A 17,801-nucleotide genomic window follows, 5' to 3' on the forward strand; every position below is an offset into this window, starting at 1 on the left:
GTATCAGGTAGGGTGTATATGTGGTTGTGTGAGGTGTAGTGTATGTGTAGTTGTATCAGGTGATGTGTATATGTGGTTGTATCAGATGCAGTGTATATGTGTTTGTATCAGGTAGGGTGTATATGTGGTTGTGTGAGGTGTAGTGTATGTGTAGTTGTATCAGGTGATGTGTATATGTGGTTGTATCAGATGCAGTGTATATGTGTTTGTATCAGGTAGGGTGTATATGTGGTTGTATCAGGTAGGGTGTATATGTGGTTGTATCAGGTAGGGTGTATATGTGGTTGTATCAGGTGATGTGTATATGTGGTTGTATCAGGTGATGTGTATATGTGGTTGTATCAGATGCAGTGTATATGTGTTTGTATCAGGTAGGGTGTATATGTGGTTGTATCAGGTAGGGTGTATATGTGGTTGTATCAGGTAGGGTGTATATGTGTTTGTATCAGGTAGGGTGTATATGTGGTTGTATCAGGTGGTGTGTATATGTGGTTGTATCAGATGTAGTGTATATGTGGTTGTATCAGGTGGTGTGTATATGTGGTTGTATCAGATGTAGTGTATATGTGTTTGTATCAGGCGGGGTGTATATGTGGTTGTATCAGATGTAGTGTATATGTGTTTGTATCAGGTGGGGTGTATATGTGGTTGTGTCAGATGTAGTGTATATGTGTTTGTATCAGGTGGGGTGTATATGTGGTTGTGTCAGATGTAGTGTATATGTGGTTGTGTCAGGTGTTGTGTCTATGTGGTTGTGTCAGATGTAGTGTATATTTGTTTCTGTCAGGTGTTGTCTCTGTGCGGTTGTGTCAGGTGTAGTGTCTGTGGTTGTGTCAGGTGTTGTGTCTATGTGGTTGTGTCAGGTGTTGTGTATGTGTGGTTGTGTCAGGTGTTGTGTATGTGTGGTTGTGTCAGGTGTAGTGTATGTGGTTGTGTCAGGTGTTGTGTCTATGTGGTTGTGTCAGGTGTTGTGTATGTGTGGTTGTGTCAGGTGTTGTGTCTATTTGGTTGTGTCAGGTGTTGTGTATGTGTGGTTGTGTCAGGTGTTGTGTCTATGTGGTTGTGTTAGGTGTTGTGTCTATGTGGTTGTGTCAGGTGTTGTGTTTGTGTGGTTGTGTCAGGTGTTGTCTCTGTGCGGTTGTGTCAGGTGTAGTATCTGTGTGGTTGTGTCAGGTGTTGTGTCTATTTGGTTGTGTCAGGTGTTGTGTCTGTGTGGTTGTGTCAGGTGTTGTGTCTATGTGGTTGTGTCAGGTGTAGTGTCTGTGTGGTTGTATCAGGTGTAGTGTCTATTTGGTTGTAGTCGATGTTGTATATGTATGGTCACTGATCACGTTAACCTTCAAATGAGAGAACCCTCCTTGTTAGAAGTGTCATAACGTCCGATTTGGGCTAATCACCTTGGAGCCATATTGCCCATATGCCTCTCAACACTTGATTGCGTTATTGCCAGGGTTAGGCTTGGGGCTCCGGGGCACCCATACAGCAACCACTACCATTATGTCTAACTAGTGTTTTTTTGTATGTATATATCTACTTGTATAAGATAACATTGTAGGTACCGCTAGCCATCGTCTCCAGGTTGTCACTTCCTTCCAAGAACCATACGCCGACCCTTTGCATATACGAGTATACAAATATAAATTGGACAACGTCACACCAACGCGTTGTTAGTAGCTGGGGCCGCATTCATGACAACCGATGCAACCCAGAGCCGTGAAACTTAGGTGCTTTATATTAGGTATTCCAGAATGTTCGAACTATTCAAACCATCTGCTGGTTTGTATGAAAATAAATAACCCACGTGACATGACTCGACCGTCGATGTCAGGCACCCCTCGCCAACACTGGACCGAAGCTGAGTTCATGTAGCTAGATTGTTCCATTGAATGTAGACATTTCCAGCTCGATTATATTTTTGATATCCCATTGTGTTCGCTCTCTGTTTCAGCACCATGTCCTATTTGTCAGTATTCCTTGTGAGACCCCATAGTGTTCTCTCTCTGTTTCAGCACCATGTCCTATTTGTCAGTATTCCTTGTGAGACCCCATAGTGTTCTCTCTCTGTTTCAGCACCATGTCCTATTTGTCAGTATTCCTTGTGAGACCCCATAGTGTTCTCTCTCTGTTTCAGCACCATGTCCTATTGGTCAGTATCCCATCTGAGACCCCATAGTGTTCTCTCTCTGTTTCAGCACAATGTCCTATTGGTCAGTATTCCATGTGAGACCCCATAGTCTTCTCTCTCTGTTTCAGCACAATGTCCTATTGGTCGGTATTCCATGTGAGACTCCCTAGTGTCCTCTCTCTGTTTCAGCACCATGTCCTATTGGTCAGTATTCAGTGACCGGTTACGTCCCATGTACACCGTGTCCTCTCCATTTCTACCAAGACTCCACGGCACAGGACCACTGCAAGGAGTGCAACACAGACCAGATTACAGAACAAACAGGCTCAACGAAACTTGGTGACTGCAAACCCGGAAGTAAGACATCGTCGCATTGTCATCTATAGTTGTCATGTATTGTGAACATACTGATAATTTTTAAATCTTAATGCTTTTATTCATTAACCAAATAGGTCAAGGAAGGTTTATGGGCAGCATTTTCACAAAAGTTACTGTTCATGCAGATTTATTATTTAGATATTTATTTCTTGATGATCAATGAAGTTTTGCATATCTAATCGCCACGTTTCTATGCGAGATTGGTTCATTCATGATTATGCAATCGTTCTCGTCCTGATGATGTTCCTGTATATGTTGCAGACACAACAATATGTCCCAGTGCTTGCTCAAATGAAGGCACGTCAACGTGTTCCTATATCTACCATAGACTCGTCTGTACCTGTAAAACAGGTGAGTTTTTCATTTCTTGTCTTTATGACATACACTCATGTGTACCTGTAAAATGGGTCTGTTATTCATGCGTTTCTCAATATCCACCACAATATCATGTGTACCTGTCAAATGGGTCTGTTATCCATGCATGTCTCAATATCCATCATACACACACATGTACCTGTAAAACGGGGCTATTATCCACCAGTACCTCAATATCCACCATATACTCATGTGTACCCGTAAAATAGGTTTGTTATCTACGGGTCTAAATATCCACCATACACTCATGTGTACCTGTCAAATGGGTCTGTTATCTACGGGTCTAAATATCCACCATACACTCATGTGTACCCGTAAAATAGATCTGTTATCTACGGGTCTAAATATCCACCATACACTCATGTGTACCTGTCAAATGGGTCTGTTATCCATGCATGTCTCAATATCCACCATACACTCATGTATGCCTGTAAAATGGGTCTGTTATCCACGCGTTTCTCAATATCCAACATAAACTCATGTGTACCCGTAAAATAGGTATGTTATCTACGGGTCTAAATATCCACCATACACTCATGTGTACCTGTCAAATGGGTCTGTTATCCATGCGTGTCTCAATATCCACCATACACTCATGTATGCCTGTGAAATGGGTCTGTTATCCATGCGTTTCTCAATATCCACCATACACTCATGTTTACCTGTAAAACGGGTCTGTTATCCACGCGTTTCTCAATATCCGCCATACACTCATGTATGCCTGTAAAATGGGTCTGTTATCTACGGGTCTATATATGCACCATACACTCATGTTGACCTGTAAAATGGGTCTGTTATCCACGCGTTTCTCAATATCCACCATACACTCATGTATGCCTGTGAAATGGGTCTGTTATCCATGCGTGTCTCAATATCCACCACAATCTCATGTGTACCTGTCAAATGGGTCTGTTATCCATGCGTTTCTCAATATCCACCATACACTCATGTATACCTGTAAAATGGGTCTGTTATCCACGCGTTTCTCAATATCCACCATACACTCATGTATGCCTGTGAAATGGGTCTGTTATCCATGCGTGTCTAAATATCCACCACAATCTCATGTGTACCTGTCAAATGGGTCTGTTATCCATGCTTGTCTCAATATCCACCATACACTCATGTGTACCTGTAAAATGGGTCTGTTATCTACGGGTCTATATATGCACCATACACTTATGTGTACCTGTAAAATGGGTCTGTTATCCATGCGGGTCTCAATATCCACAATACAGTCATGTGTACCTGTAAAATGGGTCTGTTATCCATGCGTGTCTCAATATCCACCATACACTAATGTTTACCTGTAAAATAGGTCTATTATCCACACGTGTCTCAATATCCACCATACACTCATGTGTACCTGTCAATAGGTCTGTTATCCATGCGACTCAATATCCACCATACATTCATGTGTACCTGTAAAACGGGTCTGTTATCCACGTGTTTCATAATATCTATCATTCACTCATTTGTACCTATAAAACAGGTGAGTTAGTCAGGCTCGGAGTCAGCATTCTGTGTCTGGTTGGGGTATTCATGTTAAACTGCGGCATGGTATCGTATACTGACAACCTGCTTCACAGTTATGTCCTCGCTGAGGACGTCCGGGTTATATTAAATATCAATTTACACTCAGATATCCTAACTGTACCTACGTCAAGATTACACAAAGGCCCTTGTTCCTCTCCCTGTATTTACAGACTATATTTAATATGAATATACATTCAGATAGCCCCATCTGTACCAACATCAAGATGCCAGTCACGTCCTTGTTTCTCACCATGTACATCCAGTTTATTTTAAATATCAATATACACTCAGATATCCCCCCTGTACCTACATCAAGATCTCACTCATGTCCTTGCTTTTCGCTCTGTATTTGCAGGCTATACCGGGGACAGGTGCGAGTCTGAGATCGACTACTGCAGATCTAACCCCTGTCTGAATGGTGCCACCTGCAAACCCAAACTTGGGGGATTCGACTGCGAATGTATCGCTGGTGAGTGGCCAAAGCAAAGTATCTATTTTACCATAGGTATGGGTTAACACTAAATAAAACGCACTGTACTAGGAATCGTCAACTGATGTACCATATCACTGACTGTGTTGATACATACCCTGAATTCTTTGCAGTAGCGTTTCGTGTGTAGCTGTGCTGGTTCAGAAAAAAAACATATAACCAGTCGAATCTAAACAGTTGTTCCACTTTTGACACTAAAGAACAAGATGTTGCAAGCGATACACAGCAAATTTCAAACTTGCAAGTTTGTGAAATATTGTCTGCAGGGTATTTAGCCTAGTTAAGACTTACCTCAATGTGTCAAGAATGTTCTTCCTTTCAGCCACGGTATGTCAAATGGTACAGAACGTAGTAAATTACAATCCTGGTATTGACTACATCAGAAGCGTGTCCGGCATTAATGTTGCTGCCTGCAGTGCTGAATGCATTAGTACCTCGGCCTGTGTCGCTACTGGGTTCTTTACGAACAACAACTTATGTGTCTTACTCAATGAAGAACAAGCTGGAAAGAAAAGTACAACGGGCGCAACTCAGCCATACTATAAGAAACAGTGTGCAAACACGCCATGTACGTATTCAACTTGACGAAGATGATCACTGGTAGAACTTGTTGGACTACCCCGCTGAGCGACGCCACTATATTAGTAATTATAACACGGATAATTTTGTCTCCAGTGTATTGTTTGCTTCTTGTGGGATCAATAAAGACAGCATTTGGGTATATGGAGTCTTCAGTGTACAACGAAACCCGTGAATATGCGGGGTAGAATAGGTCTTCAGCAATCCAGCTTGCCATGAAAAGCGGCTACGCTTGTCGTTAGAGGCGACAAACGGGATTGGGTCGCTGAATCGGTTGATGCATGATGCTCATGATGTCAATCACTGGAATGTCTGGTTCAAACTCGATTATTTTTCAAACCGCCGTCATATAGCTGGAATATTGCCGAGTGTGGTGTTAGACAACAAACAAACAAAACAGTTATACAACTGTCTCTTTGTATACTACAGTGAAGGTAGTGAAGACATCAGTATGAGTATATGGTTATTGTTACAGTAAGAAATATTGAGTTTTTGGGGGTTTTTTTTAGTGTTTTCGTGTGGTAATCCGACGACATAGTAAAGGGATCAGTGTGTCGATATGATTATAATACATAGTTCTCAGTATTACCAATACCATCTGTGCAGACTACAGTGGCAAGTACTGCCAGACAGACCTGAGGGATGACTGTACCACCAATGACTGCCGCGACTACAGCGTGTGCCGGGATCTCCTTGGTGGATATAAGTGCGTGTGTCCCTCTGGTGGTCAGTACACACAACCCAGGTAGGCTGCCTATGGCAATGTTTCTGTTCGGACATTAAACTTAAAATTACTGAACAGGGTGATATTCGGTTTGTGAGTACAGCATGGGAAACTGATATGCTAGTATGTAAGCAATTATGTTTAACAACATAACGGGGTGAAGACAATATCTATAAAGGAAATATATTTATGAGAACGACCAGCCGCAAGACCCGCAAGTGACCCGTCACAACGGCAAAACATATCCAAACTGACGCCATATGAATTTATGATAGTCATGTGAACTTATGTCATGGCCCGTTTGTCTGTACACATTATCTACTCAAATGTACCTCAGGCCAATGGAAACGATTCTTCACAGGCCACCATGACTAAGAGAAGTAAATTTCAGCATTGTGCACTTCAGCATTGTTCCAAAATAACAATTAGTTACATGTTTTACATAAATATGTTAATCTGTAATTTGAAACCACAATACAGACACTGCTTGAATTGTATTGCCGACAGCAATGTTTGTTAGGTTACTGTCTTTGTTAACGCTTGAAACTGTTGACTACATATCCAGGTGAGCTACAATGTCAGTATATTATAGGGATGTAAACCGTGCTCAGTCACGTCACGTAACCAGTCACGTCACTGCGAAATAGGCATTCATGGAGCATGGACAACACTTGCATCGACATACATATATCAACATACCCCTTAAGGAAAGCTGTCCACACCCACAATGTTCCACAGGACAAGTATCTGAATGAACTGTTTCAATCCACACGTATTTTAAGGATATTCACACTGTATTCAGAACTGCCCCTGCCCAAAATGTTTGGAAAGCACAAATATATTGTTTCATTACCATTTACTTGTTTTGACACTGCATATATGTACAGGAAGGCTATTTTAGCATTGCTTCATGACACTTAATACTGCTAACAACGATTATTCAAGTATCATTTATACACTACTTTGTATCTCAGAACTATCATTGTTGAGTGTCGATTTCAACAAAATATTAACCCAGATATATAAAGAGAACACAAAAGTGTGAAAACAACAAACAACAACACATGGTATACATATGACAATTGTATTACACAATAAACTGGATTTACAAATCAATACACATTACTGCACAACAATTACAATAACAGTACACAGTAGAGTGGTAGTACACTATTCAAAGGCGATATAAACTATGATGGCAGGGATCAGTATCAATCACAAAAACTGATAACGAAAGTGAGTGGTAATAATAGATACACCCAGTAGCAACAGTGGTCCTACTGCCGAGATGGCCTAAGCTGGGAATCCGGGGTGATAAGTAATCCTCACACGAAAGCTGGCCTTGATGTTATGAAATGTGAACGATACGAGAGGCACGCTCTTGTCCCTTTATATATCAGTACATTTCCACACTGTGCCATCACATCACAGAATAGTTCTCATTTCTGTAACGCTCTATCTCAGTCCACGGTATTCCGGACATTTACACATCACACAACCATCTAAATATAGTAACGTCCTCATCTCTGCTTACATTGAATAGTACTACATTTCTAAAACCTAATCATTGTCCAGATACAATGCAATGAACTTTAACCGAAACTCAACAGAAAAATATTATACAATTACAATTATTGTTTAACACTTTATAACGTCATTAAGTAGAAATATCAATACAAAACCACCCACTGTTGATGAGTAGATCTAGCTCAAACTCGAACCACTCTCATATTTGATGGCATGTTATCTTTAATTGACAACTCTGTTCCAGATGTGATCGAGACAGCAATTTGTGCAGTCCCCAGCCCTGCCAGAACGGCGGCACCTGTAATTCCTGGGGGGATGTTCGGTATCAGTGCACCTGTCGCCCTGGCTTCACAGGGGTTAACTGTGAGACTGCCGTGGGTAAGTCGTGTGTAGACAGTGTAGTAACATGTATATAGGGTGTTAACTGTGAGACTGACGTGGGTAAGTCGTGTGTAGACAGTGTAGTAACATGTATATAGGGTGTTAACTGTGAGACTGACGTGGGTAAGTCGTGTGTAGACAGTGTAGTTACCTGTATATAGGGTGTTAACTGTGAGACTGACGTGGGTAAGTCGTGTGTAGACAGTGTAGTTACATGTATATAGGGTGTTAACTGTGAGACTGCCGTGGGTAAGTCGTGTGTAGACAGTGTAGTTATATGTATATAGGGTGTTAACTGTGAGACTGCCGTGGGTAAGTCGTGTGTAGGCAGTGTAGTAACATGTATATAGGGTGTTAACTGTGAGACTGCCGTGGGTAAGTCGTGTGTAGACAGTATAGTTACATGTATATAGGGTGTTAACTGTGAGACTGCCGTGGGTAAGTCGTGTGTAGACAGTGTAGTTATATGTATATAGGGTGTCAACTGTGAGACTGCCGTGGGTAAGTCGTGTGTAGACAGTGTAGTTACATGTATATAGGGTGTTAACTGTGAGACTGCCGTGGGTAAGTCGTGTGTAGACAGTGTAGTTATATGTATATAGGGTGTTAACTGTGAGACTGCCGTGGGTAGGTCGTGTGTAGACAGTGTAGTAACATGTATAGAGGGTGTTAACTGTGAGACTGCCTTTGGTAAGTCGTGTGTAGACAGTGTAGTAACATGTATATAGGATGTTCACTGTCAGACTGGCGTGGGTAGGTCTTGTGTAGACAGTGTAGTTACATGTATATAGGGTGTTAACTGTGAGACTGACGTTGGTAAGGCATGTGTAGACAGTGTAGTTACAGGTATTGTTGGTGTTAACGATTGGTTGTTAGCTATGGAACTGATGTGACTTGGTTCAATACTGTTTGCATACATTTGGTTATAGTATGCCTTCAGAAGTTGCTATCTCCATGAATTATCAGTTGTGTAAATGTCGCTCCGTCTCCCCACAGATGAGTGTAAGCAGAACCCGGATGGTTGTCTGTACGACGGCAGGTGTGTCGATGGCTCCAACTCCTACTCCTGCTCGTGCAAACCCGGCTTCGGAGACGACCACTGTCAGAATGAGGCGATCTTGTGTACAGCAGGACGCTGCAGCAACGGTATATGTATCAGCAATTACGACAACGTCACCGCTGACTGCGTCTGCGAGGATCCCTTTGTGGAAGGTAATTTGGGTTTGAATAGTATGATCGTAATGGAAAAATTTAAGATATGTCTTCATGTTCTTTTTTAATGTAGTTAAAGTGAGTAACTGGTACTCTCAATGTGTGACCTTTATGATGATAATAAGAGCATAGCTTCTAGAATGAATTATGTTCTTTATTGATTTCTTAATAGGGTTTCAGTAGACCATGACATTGACAAGGTTATAGTTCGGTTTGTCCTTGAAACAATCATCAGTACCTGGCATTATATGAAAGACAATGTCTTCTGCTTTATCTCTCCAGATTCCAATGGCGAGTGTGCCAGGATCAACTTCTGTTCCCCAACCCCCTGTACCACCAACAACACTGAACGGTGTGATAGTCTGTCAGACGGCTACCGCTGTGTGTGCAAGTCCGGCTACGAGGGATCACTGTGTCAGCACAACATCGACGACTGTGCCAGTACCCCGTGTGTGCATGGAACCTGTACGGACAAACTGACCACGTTCTCCTGTCAGTGTGACGCGGGCTGGACAGGTAAATAGACCACGTTCTCATGTTAGTGTGACGCTGGCTGGACAGGTAAACTGACCACGTTCTCCTGACAGTGTGACGCTGGCTGGACAGGTAAACTGACCACGTTCTCCTGACAGTGTGACGCTGGCTGGACAGGTAAACTGACCACGTTCTCCTGACAGTGTGACGCTGGCTGGACAGGTAAACTGACCACGTTCTCCTGTCAGTGTGATGCTGGCTGGACAGGTAAACTGACCACGTTCTCCTGACAGTGTGACGCTGGCAGGACAGGTAAACTGACCACGTTCTCCTGTCAGTGTGATGCTGGCTGGACAGGTAAACAGACCATGTTCTCATGTCAGTGTGACGCTGGCTGGATGGGTAAACTGACCACGTTCTTCTGTCAGTGTGACGCTGGCTGGACGGGTAAACTGACCAAGTTCTCCTGTCAGTGTGACGCTGGCTAGACAGGTAAAATGACATGTTCTCCGGTCAGTGTGACACTGGCAGGACAGGTAAACTGACAACGTTCTCTGGTCTGATGATGTATTTGGATAAAGACTAGAATACTGTTTGATGTGTCTGGGAAAAGACTTGAACAGTATGATGTCTCTGAGCGAAAATGTGAACATCAGATGGCGTATCTGGGTATAGACTGGAACGGTTGATGCTGTTTTTATATATTGAATGAATCAGTGACTGCAATATTCCAGCAATTACATGCCAGGGGACGCCATGGCTTCACATATTGTACCTATGTCGGGAATCGAACCCGGGTCTTCGGCATGACGAGTGAACGAGGCTACCCGACTACTCCGTACCACTTGTATTTGAATTTGAGAACTTAATCATAGCCGCTATTCAAATGAAATGAAATTCAAATGCAGGGTTTGTTGTTCAGAGGACCACATTTTGTCAACAGATTCAGCTAACATGATATAATCTGGTTCCAGGTCCTACATGTACTTCTGACATGGTGGACTGCAATAACCAATGTCCCCCGGAAAAGACAGAACGATGCGTGGATCTGAACCAGGACTACAGGTGTGAGTGTAAGCCAGGATACACAGGTAAAAACTGCACAGTAAGTACAGACCTAACATTGCTCAACATTATGGGAACTAGACCACCCCTGTGTGGCCCTGAGCTCTATGTCGAATTCCTGTTTTACAGCCGATGGGATTGGGTGGAGAGGAGTAATGAAGTACACTGATGATATAGGGCTGACAAGGATCTGGCTATTGTGACACAAGCTATAACGTTATCACGATGTCCATAGTGGAAGATGATGTGATGATATCACAGTGTCAAAGAGTGTCTCTTTTTATAATAATCCGGAGCATAATAAGACATGGATATGTCTTGTCCCTTTGTAAATTCAAGGCAAGATTTGCACCTGAGATTCGTTTTCATAGATGCTTGTTTTGTTTCGCGCTTCGGTAACATTACTTTCTACCATTTCAATGTATTCACATTTGTCAGTCGTTTAGTTTCTTCATTAGGGCTACAAACATGTCTTGTACAACGCCTATGTTATCCCAAAGGAGCTGATCAACGAGTGCGACTCCCTGCCCTGTATGCATGGTGGCACCTGTGTCGACCAACTGGCTGACTACTCGTGTAACTGTACACCTGGCTGGGAGGGCAAGAACTGCCAGAATATCAGCAACACGTGTACCGGCATCTCGTGTCAGAATGATGCCACCTGCTACCCTGTGTTTCAAGACTACTTCTGCAGGTGCGTATTGCTCAATAACATAGTGCCAGACAATATTTTCAAAATGTGAGTATAACGATATTCTCTCATATGTCGACTTAGACATGGGCGGATGCACGGCTTCATCGACTTATGTATTAAGTATATTTACATTTACAATTGATAAAATTGTGTCATCATTATCTGTTGCGGTATATGAACCATGTCAAAGACACGGATGTTCAGGTAACCATCCAACTCGTGAGACATCATTTTAATTTAAGAATATGAGTTAGTTATATGAAAGCATCTGATACAAACATAGTTCTTCATTACCAGCAGGTTTAGTTAGAACACTTGATGAATCAACCAATATGCCAACGAATGTCAGATGCCTTGGACTTAAGAGTGACAAGTGTTGTCTGATAAAGTAAATTCATTTTGCAGAAATGAATGCAATTACAGAGCAGTTCAAATCCTTAAGCCAGCCTTACCAGTTGATTTTCATGATATCAGAAGTAGCATTTTGATGACTTCATCTTGTCAGGGTTATTTGTCGCAGAAATGAAATGGATGTGAACGTCCTGAAAGGAAAGCGAAGCAAAAACAATCCTTCATGGAGAAGTAACAGAGTTCTAAACTGAGGTTTTAAAGAATTGTCAACGTGTATTTTGTTGTGGTATATAGAGGACACTCAGCATTCTCAGTTGTGTTCAGAACAGTAGCCAAAAGACAGTAATTACAAATACTGTGTTCTGTGTTATGGCCAAATGTAACCGTGTTGGGGTTTTTTATATGGCATTGGCATGTAAATCACCTATCCAAACATTCTGTCCTTTTGTGCTAATGTTAATGCATTAACTTCAGTTGCCAGAAGGGGACCCAGGGGCGTCTGTGTGAATCGTCCCCGAAGGTGTGTGACCTTGTCAAGCCGTGTACCACCCAGGGTACATGTCAGCAGTCGGGCGGGTCAGCAACATGCAACTGTCAATCATGTAAGTGTCTGGTGGCATGTGTAGTCAATATTACCTCAACACTCTCTTCTTCTTCTTATATGTGTACATATGTTTCTGTCTTTCAGTTTACAGTGGGGTGTCCTGTGAGCTGATCAAGGATGGTTGTTCCGACAATGTGTGTAACAATGGTGGCAACTGTTCTCTCGTCCAGCCAAGAGGTCACAGTTGTGCCTGCCCAGAAGGTGGGTTTCCTGACACTTGACCCTCACTTCTACACTTCTATTTCTAAGTCATCCAAGATGGGACTATATTCCTCCAAACATTGGGCACATCTTCTACATCGAAGTCCCCCTAGATGAAAATACATAGAGTCAAGTCTCGTTAATGCGACACTCGTTTATCCGACAATCGGCTTTACCCGACACAAATGATGAGAACCGCTTTAATCAGTGTTATTTAGACCCGTTAATCCGACAGACTCACACTCCGACTCCGACACACTTAATTTGCAACGAATTGCTGTCATCTACCGCGAGTACACAGACCCATGTTTTGATCCGATTACAGGTCACGTCAGAAAGACCTTTCGCGAATTAACAGGAAGTCAACATTAGCCACTAATATAAAAAAGCATCTTTCTTAAGCACTGCGGCGCTTGTTTCAAATTAGCGACTTCCATTCCAGACTATGCTTTAAAAAGTATTTTGAATCAGTCATGCAGTCCGTAACAGTAGTTTTGTGTTAAACTTTAGAGGTTGCATGATTAGAAAACATATTCTGCTAACAATGTAACACAACAATATGATTATTTCCTTTTTCCTTTTTTATTACGTGTTCGTGTCATTATCTATCGTGTAGTTGTCCAATTTTACATACAGACATACTCGTTAATCCGACATGATCATATGCAACCAACAATGTCGTATTAACGGGACTTGACTCTATATCTATACGTTGCTGACTTGACTCACACTTCTACACCCTTCTATACTATTATACCTTTGACCTTGGAGGTAGAAGCTATTAATGCTACAAATGACAGTCTCAACTCAAATCCTACTTACTCCTACACACTCCTGGTGTAATTATAATCATATCACAAACATGGATGGGATTGAGGACACATTATACAATTCTGAGAATATCCTCTCCAGGGAATTGATCATTTGATATTCTAGCTGGATTTTATGTCCATATTAGATATTTCTTCAGTAACAGGTCCAAAACCTTATATTTTTGGTATTTAGAACAATGAACCTGAATTTGTTTTAAGAAAACCACCTTGCAACAGTGTATTTTGGGTAGTGTGCAGTTTCCTTTTTGTTCAACAATCTGAAGCATAATTAGTTTTTCTAGAATCTTCGGGACATATTATTCCAATAAAATCCCATTGTCAGGCCCAAACCAAAGTCTCTTTAAAGGGGAACAATTCTGTCAGACGGGTGGTCTGACTTCATCAGGGATAAATGTTTTTGTCCGGTCTTTATTCAGGATTCAGCGGTGATAATTGCGAGACAAGGGACGATATTTGTAGTGGCAAGTGTCCATCTGGTACTACCTGCGTAAAAGAGGGACGCAAGACGTTCTGCCTGTGTCCACCTCCAAAGATTCTCGCTGGATCACCATGTAAAGGTAGGGATGACAAGAGAGACAACAACAAAATACAAAACTAATTACTGATCTGTTCATGCTTTATTCTCCATGCATATTGTCAGTTGTTTTATTTATTTATTGGATTAATATTGCATGTTGAACAGCTACAAGGTTTTGTTTGATGTCTGCAAATTCTAAATTACGTAACAGACACATCTCCTGACTTTGACCTGTACCTTGACAACCGTTTTGGGTCCATGGCCGTCGAGTCGTACAGCCCGTTCCAGCTATCAGGCGAACTCTCCATCATGTTCTGGATTGGCTACCTCAACTCCGGCAGATCGGTCGTAATATCTAACCTGTAAGTCTTTCAGATTCTCGTCGTTGTGCTGACAATAAATGTGGTATCTCCTTCAATAGTAAATGAGAGAGTAAAGTTGTGTAGTGGTGACAATATTTGGCAAAACTACCAGGTATAAGGTTAACACTCCAACTCACTTTATTGGGCATTCAAGGTCAGTCTGTCATCCTCCTGTTGTGTGGAATGACCACTGCAGAAAATAATCTGATCTGATCTGATCTGAACTACTGCTCAGGCAAACCGATTGAGCCTCTCTTCTGTGGTGTTCTTGAGACTTAATCTAATAAGTGAGTGTTAGTAATGTGACGTTAATGAAACCTCTTTTTCAGTGACGGCAGTGAAAAGTATTTCGAGCTGTTCCAAGACCGTATCCAGTTTTCTGCCGCTGGACAGGTGGTCAATAAGACGCTAGACAAAGCAGATCTGGAGACAGTCAAGGGTCAATGGGATCACGTGGCAGCCACGTGGACAAGAAACGGGTCAATCAATGTGTATGTTAACGGAATCAAAGTCACATCAGGAGATATTAACTTCAATCTCACGGACAGCAACAGGTAGGTTAAATATACTCGACGTCAGAAAGTTATAAGCTGTGTTACATGTTATGTGCTGACCTCTGACACATGTTGCCTGGAGTTTATGTGTGGGGTCTAGCAGAGACAGCCAGTAATCAGCATAACACAAGTTGCAAAGATAAACAGAAGTGTTTGAGTGTCTGATAAGGGACAGTTTCGTGTACCATGGGAAAATAATTGATCTGCCTTTGCCCGGCGACGAAAATGAAATACGACCGCCAGTGTAGCAGAATGCATTATTTCTAACTACCATTGTATTTTACTTTGACCTGACTCATAATAATTGCTTATCTCTTCACATTTCCTAAAGGTAGTTGAAACTTCCTGTTCTGTGTTCCCAAAGAGCAGAAATTATCTTCTCATCCATATGCATCCTTCAGCCGTGCAGGCACACCTGCACCGTACAGAACCGCTTGACTCGTCACTCTCTCATTCTTGCACGAACCGAGTATTTCGTTTTTTGTCTGTGCACTGTTATCTGAGCCATCCTGTCAAATTTAACCATTTTGAATTAGATAATATACTTTGATTACATTCTTGAAACCTTTATACATCATAACTTACCATTATTTTATTTGGCCCCCTACCCTAATGCCTCGTATCAAGTCATCCCAATCTGAAGAATATCCTTCCATCTATGAAGGCCACGATCTAGTGATATGGTTAACAGATGGACTCCCCGTAGTTTCATACCCAGAGATCCTGTCCACCAACTCCTAGTTTCAAGTAGACTTTTTCCTTCAGTCGGAGCATTAATTTTTTATAGAAAGGCACTTCGTCTTTGGCAAGAATTCAGTATTTCATGTTCCTGCTCAGGGTGATTTTACATGTCACGTGTCAAGATTTCTCAGATACAGACAAATTTGATTACGCTGGAACTAGATCAGACACATCTTATGGGAGGCATGCAGTGTACTTCTACAGTTGATTTGCATGATGATATGTAGGTAATGCTACAGCCGCATGACCATACGTATGATGCTATAGAGCAATGTGACATGATCTTTCAGTTGACCTTCGAGGATTACACACACAGAGTTGTCCACACTAAGGAGCAACTTTTCATCGTTGCCTTGATACAAGAATGGGAGTGCTTATGTACGACATCCAGGGGATGGATTCCATCGTTTTTTCTACATTTTGGTTGAGATTCAGGTTTCATTGTTAGTGTCATTCTTTGTCAACCTGACCCATCGGCATCACATTGTAATCCCAGATTCAAACTTCAAAGATAGTGTTTAGGTACACGGTACTGAAAACGGTCTCTAGCAAGGACTAGTCTTGTAGTCTATATATGCGTGTCTCAGCTAACGTGTCCGGTTCATATAATATGCAGGTTATAAAGTGAACACTGTATGCAGTACTAACGTGGCATGATATATTTCAGCCTGAAGATTGTCTGGTTCGACCCCAACTTCAAAGGTTACATCTCCCGCCTTACTGTGTGGAGAAGCATCCTAACCCACAGTGATGTGACCAGTGTATTGGGGAACCTGAACTACCAACCTACTGGTGACCTTGCCCTTGGCTGGAACTTCTACAAGATGACGGGAGGAAGTAGAACGTACTCCCCAAGCAAGGCAGGTCCCGGTGTTACACTGTGCGAGTCGGGACGTGTCATGGCTGAAAATTGCACTGGACAGCCAGGTAACAAAATATCTGAAGAAGTAAATTGTAGTACATTCATTGCATGCTTTATGGACATAACTGGGGTTATATAAATGTCCCAACAAGATTAATGTGTTCAGAATGCATTGTCACACCATCTTTAAACATCTAACTTTGTTGTTAAATATAAAATATATTGAAACATTTGTAATGAGGCGGCACACAGACAGTATACATATCAGAGATGTTCCAGTCAGAGAATATACTGTTTCAGATAATTAGGAGTATAGATGATGATGCGTAATGTTTGGGTTTAACATATGACGCATCATCAACCCTCATGAAACATCGTGAACGATATGAAGGACGGCAGATAGCGAAACAGTATTTAGAAATATTAAATATATCAAGGCACATATACAAGAGCATGATAGCTATTGTGGTGTGAGAAATAAGTACAAAGGGAAAACACAAATGTAGAGAAATGTTACTCAAAGAATTGAACCCCCACATCAATGAACATGACACAATATGAGCGTTTGAAGACTTTTTTTAATGAACGGCGAAGGCAAGAGTCGACAGTACTGTCACTGATAGGAGAAATTGATGTATGCATGACTAATATTGCTGTCAATGAAATCTTACCATTGATCCTATATATCAAAAGCTAAATGCATCTGACGTTGAAAGTGTCGGCACAAGAATAAGTGGTCATTGACCTGTATGTAAATGTTATGTTGATGTAAATATTGATATGTTGAGTACATATTGACATGTTCATGTTAATATTGATATGTTCATGTAAATATTGATATGTTCATGTAAATATTGATATGTTCATGTAAATATTGATATTTTCATGTTAATATCGAAATGTGTATGTAAATATGGATATCCTTCTGCACATATGGATATGCTTTATCAACACATTTTGAAATGTGGATTGTGACATTATATTACAATAAACCAGTGTTGTGCCTTCCACAGACAAGAAGAAGCCAGTTCTTAATAACTGTCCTGCCAGTGACATCTTGTATAACGTGAGCACTCGCGTGGTGGAGGCAATTGCCGTCTACACAGCGCCATCTACAGACGGTAACGGCACAGTATCAAGCACATTCACAGGTGAATGACACGTTTACAACTATTTCAATCAATGAAATGCCCATTTACTTTAGAAATTAAGTGAT

The 17,801-nt window shown here is 41.6% G+C and overlaps 1 protein-coding gene across 1 annotated transcript in view; it reads left to right on the top strand.

The window, feature by feature from the left end:
- Positions 1-17,801, top strand: part of LOC139469406 (uncharacterized) — a 118,525-nt gene that overhangs the window by 64,511 nt on the left and 36,213 nt on the right. Inside the window, exons 30-46 of the mRNA XM_071251570.1 lie at positions 2,315-2,482; positions 2,765-2,854; positions 4,770-4,883; positions 5,227-5,472; positions 6,090-6,228; positions 7,979-8,112; positions 9,112-9,327; positions 9,610-9,843; positions 10,776-10,906; positions 11,367-11,560; positions 12,386-12,513; positions 12,600-12,716; positions 13,966-14,106; positions 14,278-14,428; positions 14,758-14,982; positions 16,391-16,650; positions 17,599-17,736. Coding sequence (XP_071107671.1) covers positions 2,315-2,482; positions 2,765-2,854; positions 4,770-4,883; positions 5,227-5,472; positions 6,090-6,228; positions 7,979-8,112; positions 9,112-9,327; positions 9,610-9,843; positions 10,776-10,906; positions 11,367-11,560; positions 12,386-12,513; positions 12,600-12,716; positions 13,966-14,106; positions 14,278-14,428; positions 14,758-14,982; positions 16,391-16,650; positions 17,599-17,736 — 2,826 coding nt within the window. The remainder of the gene's footprint in view (positions 1-2,314; positions 2,483-2,764; positions 2,855-4,769; positions 4,884-5,226; positions 5,473-6,089; positions 6,229-7,978; positions 8,113-9,111; positions 9,328-9,609; positions 9,844-10,775; positions 10,907-11,366; positions 11,561-12,385; positions 12,514-12,599; positions 12,717-13,965; positions 14,107-14,277; positions 14,429-14,757; positions 14,983-16,390; positions 16,651-17,598; positions 17,737-17,801) is intronic.

This window comes from Haliotis cracherodii, unplaced genomic scaffold, assembly GCF_022045235.1.
Source record: "Haliotis cracherodii isolate W230 unplaced genomic scaffold, xgHalCrac1.p SCAF_2, whole genome shotgun sequence".
NCBI lineage: Eukaryota > Metazoa > Mollusca > Gastropoda > Lepetellida > Haliotidae > Haliotis > Haliotis cracherodii.